At 42.5% G+C, this 18,304-nt stretch overlaps 1 protein-coding gene across 1 annotated transcript; it reads right to left on the reverse strand.

Annotated features, from left to right (window-relative positions):
• Window positions 1-8,493: 8,493 nt before the first annotated feature.
• Window positions 8,494-17,876, reverse strand: KY384_002832 (uncharacterized protein; the record flags this gene model as incomplete). The annotated part of the gene is made up of 3 exons (XM_044811354.1): window positions 8,494-14,684; window positions 14,737-17,622; window positions 17,759-17,876. The coding sequence occupies 3 exons, from the start codon at window positions 17,874-17,876 to the stop codon at window positions 8,494-8,496; spliced, it is 9,195 nt and encodes a 3,064-aa protein (XP_044671630.1).
• Window positions 17,877-18,304: the final 428 nt, after the last annotated feature.

An 18,304-nucleotide genomic window follows, 5' to 3' on the forward strand; every position in this document is an offset into this window, starting at 1 on the left:
TAACGGGCATGTTTGGAAAGACGACGTATATATGTACGTTAGCCCTAGCATCGCTTATACTATAACCTAATCGTAGGTACTTATGCTTATAGATCTCTTTCCTTTCAACTAGGACCTTTTAATCTTATTAGATTCTTTAAAAGAAAGGCAGGCAATAAGACAGTTTAAAACTTTCTCAGTATATAGCTAATATAGTAACGTAGGCAATAATACTATCAATATCCTAGCATCGCTTAATAACAAGCTTTTATAGTTTAAAAGTATTTTATAATTAGTTTTAGGATTTTAAAAAATTAAATTAAAGTAGTTAAGTTTCCTTTGCAAATATAGAGCGCTATTAGGGGCTATAATAATTAAGTATATTTAAATTATGCTATAGCATTTTTAGGTAGTATAAAAAGAGCGGCAAGTAGTTTTATTAAGTTGGGGCGACTATAAATAAAGGGATTTTTTAGTTCTAATTATTTATAGTTTTAATAAGGGAGGATAAGCCTTTAAGGGGGTAAAGTACTTTGTCTAGAAATAATTTAGTAAGGGAAAGCAAGGCTTATATCGAAGGATATATAGCAAGTATAAAAGAAATAGCAGCTTTAGTAATATTAAGTCTTAGCTTCTTTTATTTCGCGAACCTCTAGCTATATAATAACTTGACTTTAAAAATAAGTTGTAAGCTTAGTAGTTAGCGTCGTTAAGCTACTTATAAGCTCGATAGTTAGCGCTATTAAGCTGCTTGCATGCCTATAAGTTAGTGTTATTAAACTATTTGCAATATTAGCAGCTGATTAGGCTCTATAGGTTGTTTAGGTAATATGTAAAAAGGGACGCTAGGCTATTAAAAGCTTATTAGGATTCTTAACGCGTAATTATAGTTAGTAGAGATCTATAGGCTATAAAGTACTTGTTACGCCCCGCAGGACTCACAGCGTACGGACACTCGTTACTGGTTCGGTTAGGCAACTAACTACGCATCGCTCGCAGCGCTCGCAGCGAACGCAGTGCTCGCAGTTCTGCTAACTGCGAGCAGCCTGCATAGTGCAAGTACCTTTGGATATATAATGTTACTCTTTTCGCGATAGATAGTTTGTTCCTTAGTTATTAATACATTTATTACTAAATACCCTAACAGAGCTCTACGTATAAATCGCATTACCGTCGCAGTGTTTAGGCTTGCCGTTCAGAGCTTACCTTCTCTTGCGTCTGTAGCTCGTTACTACCTGCTAAGCTAACCTAGCTTATATACGACCTAAGCTAGTCGTTGTACGGCCCTTGTATAGGCAAACAACCGTTATACTTTAACAACTCCGTTATAGACGAAAAACGAATTTTTGTCGACGTTACTTTGGATGGATCGCTAACCAGGGCGTTACTGGACTCGGGAGCTACTATAAATATAATATCCCAAGATTATGCTATACGGATAGGCGTGCCTTTAACTAGGAAAACGCATCCGTATACAATAGGCTTAATCAAGCAAGGGGAAGCGCTCTTAGTCGAGTAGGAAACCAAGGAAATACTAATGATAAGTAATAAGCACAAGGAAAGAATAAGGTTCGACATCTATTAAAGATTAAGAGACGTTTACCTAGGTGTACCTTGGTTCAAAAAATAGAATCCAATACTGAATTGGAAAGCTATAACCGTAAAGATAAAAAGCCGACTACTTAGAAGACCTAAAAGTTCGGTCGGCGCAAACGGAACAAAAATAGGATTCCCTGCCCGGAAATATTAAATAAGAATAAGGCGGGAAGTAGCAGCATGCAAGAGAATCCCGACCGAATACAATAACTTCTTAAATGTGCTAAAGGAACCCGAAGGAGGGTTGCCTTTCCCTGAGCATACGGAAGACGATTACGAAATCATAATTAATAATCTAAGCCAGCTAAAGGCTGGACCTATATATAGGTTGACATATAAAGAGTCTAGAGTATTGAAAGAATATCTAGACAAGAACCTGAAAAGAGGGTATATATCGGAATTAAAATCGAATATCGGACAGCTAATTATTTTCGTAAAAAAGAAGGATAGAAGTTTGCGACTTTATATAGATTACAGAAGGATCAACAAACTTATAAAAAGGGATCAGTACCCCCTACCCCTTATTTACGAACTAAAAGGCAGGTTCGCGAAGGCAAAGGTATTCACCTATCTTAACCTAAGGGATGCCTTCAACCTGGTAAGGGTAAAGAAAGGGGACAAGTAGAAAACTGCGTTTAAAATAAAGTTTGGGTTATATAAATATAACATAATGCCCTTCGGGCTTATAAACGCCCCAGCAACGCTACAAAGGATTGTCAACAAAGCGTTGTACTAGTTGCTGGACAGAAACGTTGTCGCTTATATAGACGACATCCTAATATATTCGGAAGACATAGAATTATATATAAAGCATATATAAAAAGTTCTCTAAATCTTCAAAGAAAAGAACTTAAAGGTTAAGTACGAAAAATTAACATTTTATACTAAGAAAATAGACTTCTTTAGATTTACAGTTATGCCAGGGAAAGTCGCGATGCAATACGATAAGTTAGAAGCTATTAAAGACTACCTAGAACCTAAGTCCCTTAAAAACTTGCAGTCGTTCTTAGGTTTTACAGGATTTTACTAATATATAGTAGGGGGATATGCTGGAATAGTTGCACTATTATCAGATATGCTAAAAAAGGAGGTCGGATTCCGCTGGAATTACATATTAAAGCAAGCCTTCAAAAAGCTAAAAGATGCGTTCGCTTCAGAAGAAGCGCTAGGACTTTACGACCCAGATAGGGAATCTACGATTTATGCCGATGCATCAGACAGAGCAATCGGAGCCTACATATCGCAGGATAGAAAACCGATAGCCTACTATTCTAGGAAACTGACACTACTAGAAGTAAATTATACGACAACAGATAAAGAAATGTTAGCTATAATAGTATTATTACAACACTAGAGAATATATACAGAAGGCTGTAAGCACCCTATTAAAGTAATAACAGACTACAAGAATCTCCTGCTATTGTTAGACAACAAGGAGTTAAACTAAAAGCAGAGCAGATAGATAGAAACGATAGCTAGGTTCGACTTCTATATCGAATATATCAAAGGAATAGAAAATACTATAGCGGATGCATTAAGCCGCAGAAGCAATTATAATATAACGCCTAGAGAAAATAGACCAATGCTTCGCTAGACAACGAGAGGACTAGAGGCAGCAGAACTCTTAGAAGATACGAGAGGGATTATTACAAAGAATTACAGCTCGAGAATAGCGGGACACTAGGGAGTGCTTAAGACTTGCAAAAGGATCCAAGAGAAGACAAATTGGAGAGGCATAAAGAACGACATAGAAAAATATATCGCTAATTGCGAAATCTGCTAGGTTTCTAAGAAACAGGGAAAAAAAGTAGTAACAGAATACTATGCGGTAGAAGTACCTAAGAGACCCTTCGATATAATAGCTATAGATTTTGTTACTGGGTTTCCGGAGTCCGCAGATCCGATTACAGGGGTTCCGTATAATATAATAGCTACAATTATCGATAAATTCTCTAAGTTCGCTAAGTTCGTGCCTTGCTATACGACAATAGACGTACCGGACCTAGCAAGACTCCTTATAAGGGAATAGTTCTGCGATAAAGGACTCCCTTCAAAGATAATAACAGATCAGGACAAACTTTTTACGTCTGCGTTCTTTAAAAGGCTGCGAAAAGCCTTGGAAATAGGAACAGGAATGTCGACGTTGTTTTATCCCCAATCCGACGGACAAATAGAACAAATAAACCAAACTCTGGAAGGATACCTGAAAACGTTTTATGCAGACAAACAGCACAATTAGGCAGAGTTGCTGCTAACAGTATAAATAGCAATAAACTCTTTATAGAACGAAGACCTTAGGAGTACCCTGAACAAGGTATTCTAGGGAACGAGCGTTAGGATAGGAAAAACCGACACCAGAGCACTAGCGGTCAACAACTTCGTTAACGATAAAGCCAGGTACTAGGAGAAGTTGAAGGAACAGCTCAATAGAGGAAGAGCGCTTATAGAAAAGAAGAAAAATAAAGGACAGAAACCTATAATCTTAAAGCTAGGAAATCTCGTATACTTCAGCACTAAGAACCTAACGGATAACAAACTCGAAAGGCTGTATATAGGGGCATTCGAAGTTAAGAAAGTCAAAGATACAGTAGTAACGCTGAGCTTACTATAAACAAAGACGTTTCCAAAATTCTATGCTTCGCTGCTAAAGGTTGCACTACCTGGAGCGAAGCTAGCAACATCGTAAAATTATACCAACAAAGAGGAGTTTGAAGTAGAAAAAATACTAGAAGAATCCGATAACAGACAATTCCTAGTAAAGTAGAAGGGATATCTAAGCTCGGAAAACACGTAGGAGCTATATTCTAACCTTAAAAACGCCCAAACCGCCTTAAAGAAATTCAGGAAGTAACATAAGGGGGTAGTATTACGCCCCGCAGGACTTACAGCGCACGGATACTCGTTACTAGTTCGGTTAGGCAACTAACTACGCATCGCTTGCAGCGCTCGCAGCAAACGCAGTGCTTGCAGTTCTGCTAACTGCGAGCAGCCCGCACGGTGCGAGCACCTTTAGATATATAATGTTATTCCTTTTGCGATAGATAGTTTGCTCCTTAGTTGTTAATATATTTATTACTGAATACCCTAACAGAGCTTTACGTATAAATCGCATTACTGTTGCAGTGTTTAGGCTTGCCGTTCAGAGCTTACCTTCTCTTGCGTTTGTAGCTCGTCACTACCTGCTAAGCCAACTTAGCTTGTACACGACCCAAGCTAGTCGTTGCACGGCCCTTGTATAGGCAAACGACCGTTACAATTAATTATAAATTTAAATATATTTAATCTAAATAAAGTTTTAATAAAAATTATCTATAATAATAAATCTTATAATAATTATATTTTTTTAAAGAATAAACTTTAATAGTAAGTAGTTTTTATTAATTTCTAAGCAATATTTAATATTTTTAATTTTAACTAGCTATTGATCTATTTATGTAAAAAAGGCTAGCTATACTTATTCTAATTATTAATCTAAAGTTTAATAATAGAAAAAGTGTAATTAATAGTTTTTATAAATAGAGAGAAGGTTTTTATAGATAAAGAAGACTTAAAGGATTATTTAAAGCTCTTTATTATTCTTAATACTTTTTAATCTATATATTAATAATCTTTTAAAGTATTTAAATAGAAGGAAAAGAAAGGTCCTATAATATTTATTTTATATAAATAATAGTATATTTCTAAGGAAAAAAGATTAAAAGCTTTAAAATATATTAAAAGTTCTTAAAAAATAGCTAGGAGAAATAAGGTTAAAAATAAATCTTAAAAAATATAGCTATATTAGCTAAAATCTATAATAAAAGCCCCTTCTATAATAAGGGAAATAAATCTTATAAGTTAAAAAGTATAACTACTTTAGATTTCTAATAATAATATTTAAAATTAATTTTTTAAAATATATTAAAAGTTGAATATTAGTAGTAGCAAGGAAAGTAAATTATTTAAAATTATTTTCTAATCTTTAAAAGCTAGCATATTAATTAAAAGTTTACTATTAGTTTTTTACCCTAATTTTCAAATATAAAAGGCTTTTAATAGCAGTTTAAATTAAATAAAAGCCTATAAATTAAAAGGTATTAGAAAAAGTATTCCTAGAACTAATAAAAAAGATTTTAAAGTAAGTAATAAAAAGTTAAAATAATTATTAGAAAGTAATAAAAAACTTATATAAATTAATAAAATTACTAACTCAGCTAGAATAGCTAAAAACATTATATTATATTTAATTTTAAATATATTTGCCTATTTATATTTTAAAGCAGGTTATAGGGGTAGGAATAAGAGTAAATATATTTATAAAAAAGCTATAGGGGGACTTTATTTAAAAAGAAAGGTAAAAAGAAAGGTAAAAAGTAAAAAACAAAGAATTAAAGAACTAAGTAGTAAAATATTAATATTAATTTTAGCTCTAATCTAAAATAAAAGATTAAATTATCTTCTAACTAATCCCTTAAAAGAGCTAAAATATCCCTAAATTATAAAAAATAAATTAAATATTTTAAAAAAAGTAAAAAATTAATATTAATTATTATAATATTATTTAAAAGTATTTAGAAATAGAAAAGAAAAATAAAAATAAAAAAATTAAAATTAAAATTAAATACCTTAGGAAAAAATAGACTTTAATTAAATACCTTAAGAAGATAACTCTAGCTAGAAGTTATTAAGTAGAAAAAAGTACTTTTAGTAATTAGGGTAAAAGTTCTAATAGCTAGAAAAGAAAAATAAATACTTAAAAAACTATCTTATAAAAAATAAAACTAATAAAAAAGTTTTTAGCTTTAAATAAAACCTAGAACCTCTTATTTTATAAAAGGCTAATAGCTATAGAAGGGGAAAAAATAGACTAAAATTTTTTAACTTAAAATTTAGTAAATATTGAAAAAGGATATTATATTTAAGAAATAAGTTATATAAACTCCTATAAGAGAGCTAGTAGGGTAAAATTCTAAGTACCTACCTAAGATAGCGGAAGAACAAGCCCTAATAGATAGGAAAGCTTTTAAATAAAGAAAGGGGAATACCTATAGCTAAAATTAAACTAAAAACTTTAATAGAAGGAATAGAAAAAAAGGTAAGTAGGGAATTAAAAGAAAAAAAAGGAGATAAATATATTAGTTAATTAGGCGTTTTAAAAACTATCTATAACTAATACAATTAAAAGAACTAAATACTTAGCAAGGACTACTTAAAATTATATAAAAAAATATAATCCTAATAGGTTAAAATTTATAGGAGGAGAAGGTATAGTAACTATAAATAAGAATTATATAGAACTAACTATAGAAGATTATATAAGAGCGTAATAGACTACCTTAATAGAAATTAAGCTAAATCTCATAATATAAGCTAGGTATAAGCGATAAATATACTAATAGAATCTCCTAACCCTAACCTTAGTAGATATTATATATAACTAGATTACTATATCTTATATAGGTAGTCTCTTATAAAGATTAATAATTATAAATTAAATAAACCAAGGCGAGGCAGCAATAGTATTATAGTAAATTTAGAGTTGTCCTTGTTAAAAATACCTATTTTCTAGGTAAATCTTGCGATCTAGGGCAGTCAAGGTAATTCGTATTGCTGTCAACAAAACATATCTTAGAAGGCAGGGGAATAATATGTACCTTAAGCGATCTTATATTCTAGCACAATAATGCGAGTTTTCTAAGGCTGGGGGCAATGGGATGTCCACGAAGTACAAGAATACTTCGATTACGCACAGTTGCGCGAGGCTTACCTGTATCGTATAACCTCTAATTATGCCGTCACATAGCACAGATACAAGTTGAACAAGCTTCTTGCCAAGGCCTTTATACGTGCAATAGATAGCGATGACTATGACCTAAGATGGAGTAAGCCCTAGCTATCGCGCTATTACAATTGCTAATCTAGAGACCCTAAGCCAGTTGTTGGTCCGAGATGTGAAATTTGGCAACAGCGACATCGACCGTCTTTTGGCGTATATTAGAGTCTTCCTGCATATTCCGCCAAATGAAACTTAGTCCTTTACAAGGCTTCTCACTTTCCCCTAACCCTTTTCTGCAAATTTATCCTGCCTACTTTGACTTTATACACCTGCAAACGACTTTTTTTATCGATTGACAACTGTAGCTGCGGCTATATTTTGCTCGGAGATGCCACCGGTGTAGCTGAAGACGGTGTCAAATTTTCGTTGGAGGAGACTTTATACCTAACGATTCGGAGGAGGCTAAGGAGACTGCTCGCATACCTTGCTGAGGTTGCTAGCCGACGTTATCGTCGCAAATTTGAATCTCTGGAGTTGGGCTGTTGCCGGCAGGTTGTACGTGTGACGAGTGAAAAGGACGATTGGCAGTATATTGCTATGTGAATTGGGGGAGCCACTTAAAAATTAGGAGAGTAGCTAGGGTATCTAAAGTTAAGGTTTGTTAAGGGTTTAGTAGTTGGAATAAGCAGAAAACAAACCTAATTCCGGAGACTCTAGTGATTAGATTTGGCTACAACTCCTTTTTCATTCTCTCTTAATTCTTCCGTATAGCTCTCACGCACTCCCCGTCAAGTACTTCCGCTGCTCAAGTATCGACGCTAGCCAATGACTGTATCTTTCGTGAGCAAAGCTAGGCAGCAGCCCCGGGCTGGCTAAGCACCCTACTGTCGTAGCAACACAATCTATTAATACCTAGGCACATACGCAGTGAGTTGGTATTTAAAGAAACGCCTGATTGACAGAAACGACCTTAAGACTGACGGAACAGGAGGTGCCAAAGTTCCTATTCAGAGGCCTAAGAAAAAGGTCCTTGTAACCATGGATAACAAGTTGCACATTATGTTAACGATAAAAGCCACCTTCCTGCTTGACATGCCATATTGTGCGACCACGCTCCATATATCTCTCTCCCGTCTCACGACTCCAAGAAGCACATCCTCTCCTCACACTTTATACTCAGCCGCATACCTCACAACCGCCCACAACCCCCCCAAGCCATCCCTAACCCTCTTCTCCTGCACTCTAAACTTCAATTTCCAATTCCTATCCACCTTGCCCGCGACCTTCTCCACCTCAAAAACGCCCATCCCCTTCCCCACTCCCGGCATAGGAATAACCTCACTCTTCTTCAATCTCGCCTCGCTGGAGGGGGCCTCAAACTTCATTTTCTCCCCCTCCACCAAATTCACCAAGTCCGGCCTCGTCTCCACGCCAGCGTCATTGGCGATGGGCGCACTACTAACAATAAGATACACCGATTTGACCACAACATTCGTCGCGGCTCTAGTCCAGAAAGGCAGTCTATCCCTCAGCCCCGCCAAGGCGAACGGCTCCCCAATACTCGCAAAATTGAACCACTCATTCGGAAAATCGTTTTTCAAATCCAACAGGACGCTGACGCCGCCTTTATCCAAATCGAGCTCACTAACGGTCTTCAAATAGCCTTTAACGCTCGCGTTCGCCGCCTTCTGCAGCGCGGACCCGCCCGCGATGCTCGTGTAGCGCACATGCAATATGACGTCGGAAATGGTATCGTAATCGAACTGGCGGATCTCGCTGGGGAACTCGAGGCGCCATTTACTGATGACGCCGGCGCCTTCGAAGGGGAGGTAGCGCTCGTCGTTGATGTTGAGCTCGAAGGTGCCGGTGTCGGATTGGCCGGAGCTGATGGCTATGCAGGAGATAGGCACGCGATCGGTCCTGAAGCGGGTATCCTCGCGGCCCTGATCGTCGTAGTTGTCCCCTTTCTTCCCCGACACGCGCGTTCGGTGCTCTAGGAGTGTTACTGTGCAGTTCGTGCCGCAGTAGGGCCCGATGAGGCATGGCATGGAGACGGATACGGTCTTTATTCGCCGCATGAAATGGCCTGGGAAGTCCATGTCGAACAGCACCTCGGGCAAGGTGAATTCTGCTTTGCCAGTTTCGCGGAGGGTAAGTAGCGCAGCGGGCGAGATCTGTCGTAACGACACGTTCTTCACGAGTTCAAAGTCGTGAGAGCGTTTCTCGTGGTAGGTGGCTTCTAGTCTCTTCAGACTGAGGTAGAGGTTGTGGGCCGACAGGAGGCCGTCGCGGCCGCTATCCCAGAAGCCTGTTTGGGCGAGATGTGATGTACGATTGCGGTGGAGGGGGTGTTCAAACAGGAAGGACTTCTCGGCTTTTTTGGCGATCTGCATTGCGGCGAGGTATGTGTCGTAATAAGCGGAGCGAATCGTGTTTTCCATCCAAGTATACAACTTCTCATTCGTATATTTGCTCTGGTAGAAAGTCTGCACCTCCTTAGCTTGCTCGGCTTGTTTCTTCTGCACTTCAATGTCTTTATTGCACAATGCCAGCCGTACGCGAGAGACTTCGAGTTCTTTGTCAAGCGATTTGATATCGTGGCCTGCGAGGTTGGCCTGGAGCCGCCTCTCCTGAAGTTGCCTGATGAGAGTAGCTTTTCGAGCGGCGCGCTGACTATCGAAGGAGTCCATTTCTGCTTTCAGCTTCAACACCACTGCTGTGCCTTGCATGAATTTCGCGATATTCTCGGCATCGATCTTCATCATCATTCCTACGCCCATTGGTTGGACGGTGGTAGTAAGATTTGGCAGCGCCATCAGACCAGCCGCAATCGCATCCATGACAGAGGCTTTCTCGGTCAGATCAGCGGCACTGTCCGCTTTGTTCATTTCAGTTTTTTCATATGAACTCATGCGTAGATCGTCGCTGCTCGGCTTGTCAATCGCTTGCTGCAGATCTTGCCAGGCCGTCCGCTCGTTAGGCACTTTGCTCAGGGATTCACCAGTCAGTTCAAGATGGTATGACAGCCGCATCTCATGAGACTTTCTCGTCTCTTCCAATACAGCAATGCTCTTTTCCGCCTCGGTCTTCTGCAGTAGCTTGACGTCTATCAGCATTGTTTCAGAGACCACGGCTTGCCTTGCAGTGAGGAGGCTGAAAGCTTCAGCGTCCCGCTTTTCCTTTGCTGCTAAGAAAGACTCGCCCATACTCTTCAGCTCTGCACAAAGTTCGAAAGCTTTTTGGAGAAGATACAAGAACCGATAGTTAGGCATTGGGGCATCCAGGTCAGTCAGCAGCAATGACGAGCTGATTCCCGCCGCTTGGGCTTGGACTAAGACACCAGCGTCTATTGGCGGCTCCCAGAGCTGGAGACTTCGAGCCTTGCCATTGATGTCCATAGAATTCCTGATCTTTAATAACCGGTCATCTATCAAGTCGCGAAGTTCCATCATCTTTGGATTTGCGGGAACACAAAAGTACGTCGTCTTTGCAAAGCCCATGAAAGGATTTGGCTTTTGTCCTTTGGCCAAGGCGGTTGCCGCATTCGTTGCTCCACGATTCCGGGGATCGCAAGTGTAGGGGAACTCCAGTTCCATCTTGACTGCAGCATTGGAGAAGCTGTTGAAAGACTTGTCAAGTTGCGCGAATGTCTGAGCAGTTTTTGATCCTAAGGGAGGGATTTTGCGAGGCCGGGGTCCAAACAATTGCGATGCTTCTGCGTATCTTTGAATGGCCAGGGGTATGCTCTCCAAAGTATTGCGACGAAAGAAATCGTCTCCATTCGCAATGAGAATCTCGATGTATTTCATGACAATTCTTTTCATGTACGCCATGGGTCGACCTCGTGCTACAGCATGAGGAGAGAACGGATTCTCCTTCCACTGGATAAGGGCTTCATTGCCGGCATCCCCTGGCTTATTACTCAGAGACTCTTTTACTGTGCCCATTTTCGCCATCTCCGGATTCTTGAACGGAAAGAACTTCCAGCATCTCTGCAAGCTATCACCCTCTTCCCTGGGATCAAACACTAGACGTGCAATGTCCAGCGCGAGTTCGAATTGTTGAGTAGAAAGAAGTTTCTCCATCAGTAGCATCACAATGTGAAGGCTGAGCTCCCATACGTACAAGGATTGTGCACAAGCCTGCTCCGCGTATTCAACGACTTTTGCAGCTTTGGGATCCAGCGCACCATAAGCATGATATGCATTGAGATTCTTATCACCTGAAGCTGGGGCTTTTACGCTACTAAGGAATTGATAGATAGGATATATGTCGTCAGCGCGGGTTGATCTTTCCATTAGGTCGAACGCGTAAGGATGTGAGATTTGAAGGTGATCTTCGGCGATAACCTTCTCATCAGCGGGCTTAGTAAACACAGAGAAGATAGTCTGCGATTTGCCCGAGACCCATTGCTCCATGAGAAGCGCTGTTGGTACACGCGACCATGAGACGTTCATAGACATTGTCCAGCTGAAGTTTTCATTGTCCGTTTTGACATCGTTAGGCAGGGCTAGCAGAATTGGTATATTGCCCTGAAACCCACCAGTGTTCGGAGGAACAGTTTTGTCATAAACGTCCCGATAGTTAGGGAAATAGCGAGCCAAGCCCACCTTGTCTTGTGGAGCGGTTCCTACCTTGGCCGAAACTTTATAGAAGTAAGAGCAAACGAACAGATTGTTGGGGGGATCGTAGTCGGAAACGGTGACCTCCGATCCGATTATCTTAAAAGCGCCTAGTCCCCACCGACTCGATGGTTTCGTGATTGGGAAATTGTATTCAAATGCTCGTTTCTCGCCCAGGTCAGTTCTGACTGGAAGGTTCCCGATGACCTCTCGCCGCGCTTCGTACCACGATTCGATAGCGATGATTAGGGTATCATCTGTGGCTGCATTCGGTGTAGTATTATCAAGTCTGGTCGCCCAGAAGCGTATACTTGCCAGAGGAGGGAGGATGTAATTTCCTATGGGTTGTCGAAGACTACTGATCTTCAAAGCTTCCTGAGACATCTGTTTTGGCGTCCATTTTTGGTTGCGCAGCTCGGTCCATGCCAGTCTGATCTCCCAATATTGCCTCTGCAGTGGGTCGTTCTTGGGCTCGTTCCACATTCCTTTCATAGCTACCGGAGTCGGCGCAGCGACGGGACTGGTCTTTATCACGACCTGAGGGAGGAAGAGGTAAAGGCGGCCTTTTTGGATCGCAGGGACCAGGAAAGCGCCTTTGCCTGGAATCGTAGAGCCGTCGAAGTCGGCATCTTGAGATACAATATCGATATCGATTTTCATCCATGAGTCCCACCGACTGATCCATCGAGCTCCGAGCTTGGTATATTTAAACATTCGATAATAGTACTCATATGGCTCATGTTTGGTGCGAGCAAAGAAGTGGTACTTGTTCACGCTATCATCGACGAATTCCCAGATATACGTCTGATACTCGAGATGCGCCAGCTCATTGACCTCATAGACGTACGATTTGACGGCCTGGAAGATGGAGTCCTTATCAAGGTTATTGCTCTGTAAAGACGTCTCGAATTGTTTGAATACGTCAGTTTTGTTGTCGCGCAACACTGGATCAATCCAGTTTTCAGGGTAGAGGAAGATCTTCCGGTTGGCTTCCCATAGTGTGTATTGAGATAGGTATGACCAGCGGACCTTTGAGACTATATCGCTACGGACTTTGAGTTTTGGAGCATTAGGATCTGGGCCACTGAGATTCCAGATCTCTAGTCCAAGAAGACAACGTTGTACAAAGAGATGGATGGTCGAAATGGCTTGTTTCATACGGGAAGTGAGTAATTGTGGTCCCATTTGAACGTCTATCAAAAGGTACTCAAACAAGGAGTCTTCATTAATGATGCCAAGTTTCTTGACTGCAGGATGGTTAAGGATATATGCCAGAAGAGCCGTTCTCCGATGTTCCCGAAGAGTATCGATAGCAGGTCGCAGTACTTCGTTTTGGTCTATTACGGACATTGTCGCAAGTCTTAGCTTCTCCGCGGACAGAGACTCATAGAGATGGGGATTCAGTCTTGTAAAGGATTTACGAGTAGCAAGACCAAACATCGTCGATATCTCAAGTGAGGGGAGAATACTTGTTAGTCGCTGAGAGAGTGAGATGACGTCCTGAAGACTCTTCAGCTCCTCAAATCCTCTGAAAAGTGCGATGCGCCAGTCCAGGGTTTTGTTCGAGTATTTTTGTACCATGATCTGTTGAACGATTTTCAGTGGCCAGCCAGTTGCGCCTGAGATTTTTTCATATAGTTGGTCGATAGTACGAGGATCGTTGGTCTGTATGTTGTCTTTGCAAAAAGCAAAAAGAGAAAGAAGGTTTGATTTGACATCGCTGGACGTAGGACTTATGCTTTGCCGCAGGTTGTAATACGTGACAAGGTCTCGCAGACCCCGGAAAGACATATCATTAAAATCGTATGTTAACGGTATGTTCTTCCCACGGTGGAAGTACTGAATTTCTTCCGCTGTCATCTTGAAGACTTGAGACAGTCTTGTCGTTGCGACAAGGCTTCGGTAGATCGATTGAACTGCTGTGACAATTCTCTCGTCGAGAAGGCTTTCGAGTGGAAGAGTAAGCTGAACGAGGCCGTCTTTTGGCATGAAGCGCATCTCCTTGGCAAGATTTCCTGTGTACGAGAATCTGTAGGATCTGCCATTCAACAAACGTGAAGTCGTAAATTTCCGTTCCCCGCCGACATTCTCGGGTGTTATCATCTGGCCATCGACAGCCAACTTTGATGTCAGTGACTTAGAGACAAATACGTAGGCGTTAGTTGTCGGGGGTATGAAGTAGCCTGAGAAAGCCTTCTCATCGGGTTGGAGATCACATAAGCCGCGAAGTGAGTCAAGTGCAGTAATCTGAGTCGCGCCTTCCCCGGTGGTCTTGATCACTGCTGTTACGATGATAAGTAAAGCAGCTGGATCGACCCCACTGAATTCTGCTGCTAGCAAGTCAAGAACCAGCTGGCGTGCAAGCTGATACCTCAGCACCGGGATACAGAAAGACAGAACGAGGAGTCGACGCGTTTTCCTAGCTTCCTCATCCAATGGATCTGTGGCAAATGTTCTCTCGGCGTCTGCTTCTGGGATCTGTAATCGAAGTCTGATCAGATCGAAAGTCTTTCTTGAGGCATCGGTCATGTATGCAACGGCCTTTTTCAATTCCGGCTCCTCAGAGGTGAAGTCCAACAACAGTTTTGTTTCCCTTGTATCCAGAAGACCAGTAAGGTTCAAGCGACCCTCACCCGGCGCTTTACCAGAGTCAAAAGTTAGTCGCGCAGGAATGATCGTGGCAAGTGAAGATGCCTTGAGAGACTTTACGTCGTAGCTAATGGTCGATGTTCCTGCTCAACATTAGTGCTGGTATTCAACCTTTCTAGAACTCATCAAACAAACCTTCTATGAAACCCATGACAGTGGGCACAACTGAAGATTCAAAAACTAAAGCGACAGCTTTCTGGACTTCTTCAAAGCCCGTTGCCTCATCCTTTCGTAAAGGATACGTTCTTTCGACAGCAGCCAATCCTGTACTCAGTCTGACGGAGAAGCTGATCATTGGGTCTTGTGGTGGTGTATAACTCTTAGTTGGTATGATCTGATTCAGATCTTCTGTCGTCAGGCCTGTGGCAATGATCTCTTGCCACTGCTTCAGATATTGTAAAGTCTGCTGAGGTCCTTGGCAGATGGAGTCTAGAGAGCTTGAAGTGATCGAATACAGCTGAGAACAGTCGGTAATCTTTACGCCGAAAATCGAACGGAGAATATTGACTCGGTAGAGCAGAGAAATCGTTTTTATTGAAAGATTGTCAGCTGGTTTCAGCCCGGCTGCGTCAATGAGATTGTCCAAGTCTTTGTCGTTGAGACCAAGAGCGCTCATGATCACAGTGCGATGCTCAGAGATCTTCAGCTGCGCAGGTGTCTCTCCTTTGCCCAACACACTGAAGACTGGATCCTGTGCGGTCAATCGCGTGCTGTAGAACAATCGAGCATACAAACTCTTTGGGCCATTTGTATCCATCGTACTCCACAAGGGTTGGAGTTCTGATAAGCTTAGACTCGCAAGAACAGACAGTTGTCTCGCTGCTGCCAAGTCTTCAATGGCCTTGGGCGTAATCGAAAAGTTGTTTGAGGGGATATAGTCAGCTCGTATTGAGCTAGAAATGATACTGTCGAGCTCTGTGGTTGCGATTCCCGTTCGCTTCCGCAGTCTGATGAAAGCTTGAAGGTCATTGCAAATAGATTCCGTGAGCTTGTTGGACGTCGGGTCAACTAAGGAAGTAGTCTTCAGCCTCATGTTATCGATCTCATCCGTAAATGCTCCATCAGGTGTTTCGGCCACAATGGTCAAACGTCTTGCAATGAATTGTGTCCCAAGGATCTCCAATAGCTCTGCCAATAGTAAGCCACTACGAGGCAGGAGCTGCCGTTTGATGAAAGTGAGCCCGGTCCCGTTTTTGTCGTCCAACATTAGGGTCAGAGGACTGTTCTGTCCATCTTGACGATAGCCCCAGTACCCAGCAGGCGTCAGATTCTCGGTCCATTTAGGATCAAAGAAGGATCTGTATTTGTCATAGGAGACATCTTGAGTACCTCCCCAATATGCTCGAAAGAGAGCGATCGATTCCAGACCCTCACCAGTGATCGCGAAGAAGTCTTCATCAATAAGTCCTAGGCTTTCGGTAGCAATGGCTCGAGAAGTGGCAATCCGCTTCTCAGTGGCAACCCTGCTTCTCTCAAGTGCTGTATACCTTTCGCGCTTCCAGGGGCTGACATTAGTTATGCTTGCCTCATCAGTACCGAAAATGGTCAAGACTGTCTCCCTGGTAGTCCCCAAAGCCTCTAGTATGACTCGAGCTGTATCAATATTGTGATTGTAGGGCAATTGGGGAAATGGGTAAGTCTGGCGCAGGATATGGTTCTGGTATACATCTCTGTTCAAGTTTTGCGGCTGCTGTGAGTCTACTTTGCCACTGTCTTTGGCCTGGCTATTGAATTTGGCAAATTCATCCTCCATGTTCGGGACTTTACCATTGACATTGAGGACAAAGTATTCCAGCAACTCATTGACTAGATCCAGGTAGGGTATGGTATTGTTCGTGTTTGCGCATGAAAGCTGAAGATACCGCAGGTCGGGACGGCGCTTTATGAGTAAGGCGAACAAAGACGGGGAAGCTAGGGCTTTCATATCTTCTTTAGTCTCTTGCAGAAATCGGAGAAGATCGACAAAATAGGCTGAAGGGCTTGTTACTGAGGAGCAGTCAGCGCATTCAATACTGTCCATGTCGTTGAAGAGGTTAGTCAGATTGATGGTCTTATCATTAGGGTCGGCTCGTATAGTAGGAGGGTTTGGTGCCGGGGCTGTAGTTGGAGCAGCCGGCAGCATGAGCGAGTCATTACGATCTTGTAAGGCGCCGGCCCAAGCTTGTTCATTACGTATCTCGATTGTAGTTGCAAAATCATGGACTCGCCGTGCGTCGTCGATAGGCAGGCCAGCAGTTGTCACAGCCTGTATAAATGTCGCGACAGGAGTCTGCGCAATGGAATATGCCGATTTATATTTCGCCCTGAGAAGAGGCGCGATCTGATGTGGGAGTCGGACGAGATTCGCCAGTCTTTGGATGTCTTCAAAGGATTCGACTACCGAGGAGCGAATATCGATGTTCACACTCACTGACCCAGAATCCAGCAAAGTTGTAGCCCGAATTCTGGGGAAGCTGGTCCCTTTCTGACTCGCGGCTTCGAGAAGTGCGAGAAGGCCGGCCTTGAGATTCTGTTCTGCAGGGATTTCGTTGCGATCAATCAAGCCAGCGAGACATGCTGCAGTTTCGGCGATGAACAAATTCGATTGAAATGAGGTCTCATTCTCGCTAGATGCAGCCTTTCCTCCCTGCGATAGGGTGTAAAACTTGATTGCTACATCTGCTACCGATAAATCGGCTGCGACGGCCTGACGCAGTAGAAAAGGCAGCAATCGATTATCGGACTTTGCGAACCTATCGAAGGTCCTGGCGGACGTAGCTTTCCACACGGCACTCGACCATGTAGTCGAGGTCGGGGTCGAGCTCACGATCTGATCTACTGTGGTGCTCAACGTTTGTCCCTTGCGCAAACCTGCGACCAAGGCATCGCTCAGTGGGACGTCGCTTTTAAAGACTTCAACGACGGCATTCACGATAGCATCCTCGGGTTTCGGCGCAGACGGCGCTGGCGTTGGGTTCGCTGCATTTGCAGGAGGCTGAGTTGGCTGCGGTGTCGCAGCGGGAGTGTCTGGCCCGGCCTGAACTGTTAGCTGTTGAAGTCTTCACAAGATAGGTCTTCCCTGACCATTTCTACGGCATCAAGTCGTCGAGCTCGACGTGTTCAGCGTCGCGTTCACCACTCAGGGTGTCACTGAGAGGTATCAAGATGCGATAATCACCCTCTGCATGCGGAAAGGACCGTTGCAGACGCTGAGAGATGAGGGGCGGGTTCATGGCCTCTCTCAGTCCTTCCCCTTGTTGCTTATCTGCCGCCGAGCAAAGCTTGTGTCCCGCCATCGTTGCTGAAAGATTCGCCTACTAAAATTCTCCCTCCCAAAGCGTTATCGATGTGACCAAAGGGGAAAGAACGGCACGAGAAAGTGGGATAGCGTGAAGAGATAGGCGGAGCTAGCAGGGGACGGATCCTCCGCCGGAAGCCACATTTGGTCCAGACCCTCGTCGACGCCGTTAGCTGTCAGCCACGCCAGAGGCTTGTTCTCCTTGGCGCAATCCTCCCGGGGGGGCAGGGAAATGACCTGCAGCGGACCCTCTCACAGCATGTACCAACACACCATACCCAATGGTGATCTCAAGGACTGTGCAAACCATCATATGTCTCTTGGCATACTTATTTGACTGTATAACACTTTACTTCCATCCGTCAAGCTTCATGGCAGAAATGCTTTAGCGAGGTAAGCATTGGGGGCGGGTCGCGCAGGTCTTGG

This window comes from Bacidia gigantensis (assembly GCF_019456465.1).
Source record: "Bacidia gigantensis strain McMullin 20006 chromosome Unknown contig_175, whole genome shotgun sequence".
Lineage (NCBI taxonomy): Eukaryota > Fungi > Ascomycota > Lecanoromycetes > Lecanorales > Ramalinaceae > Bacidia > Bacidia gigantensis.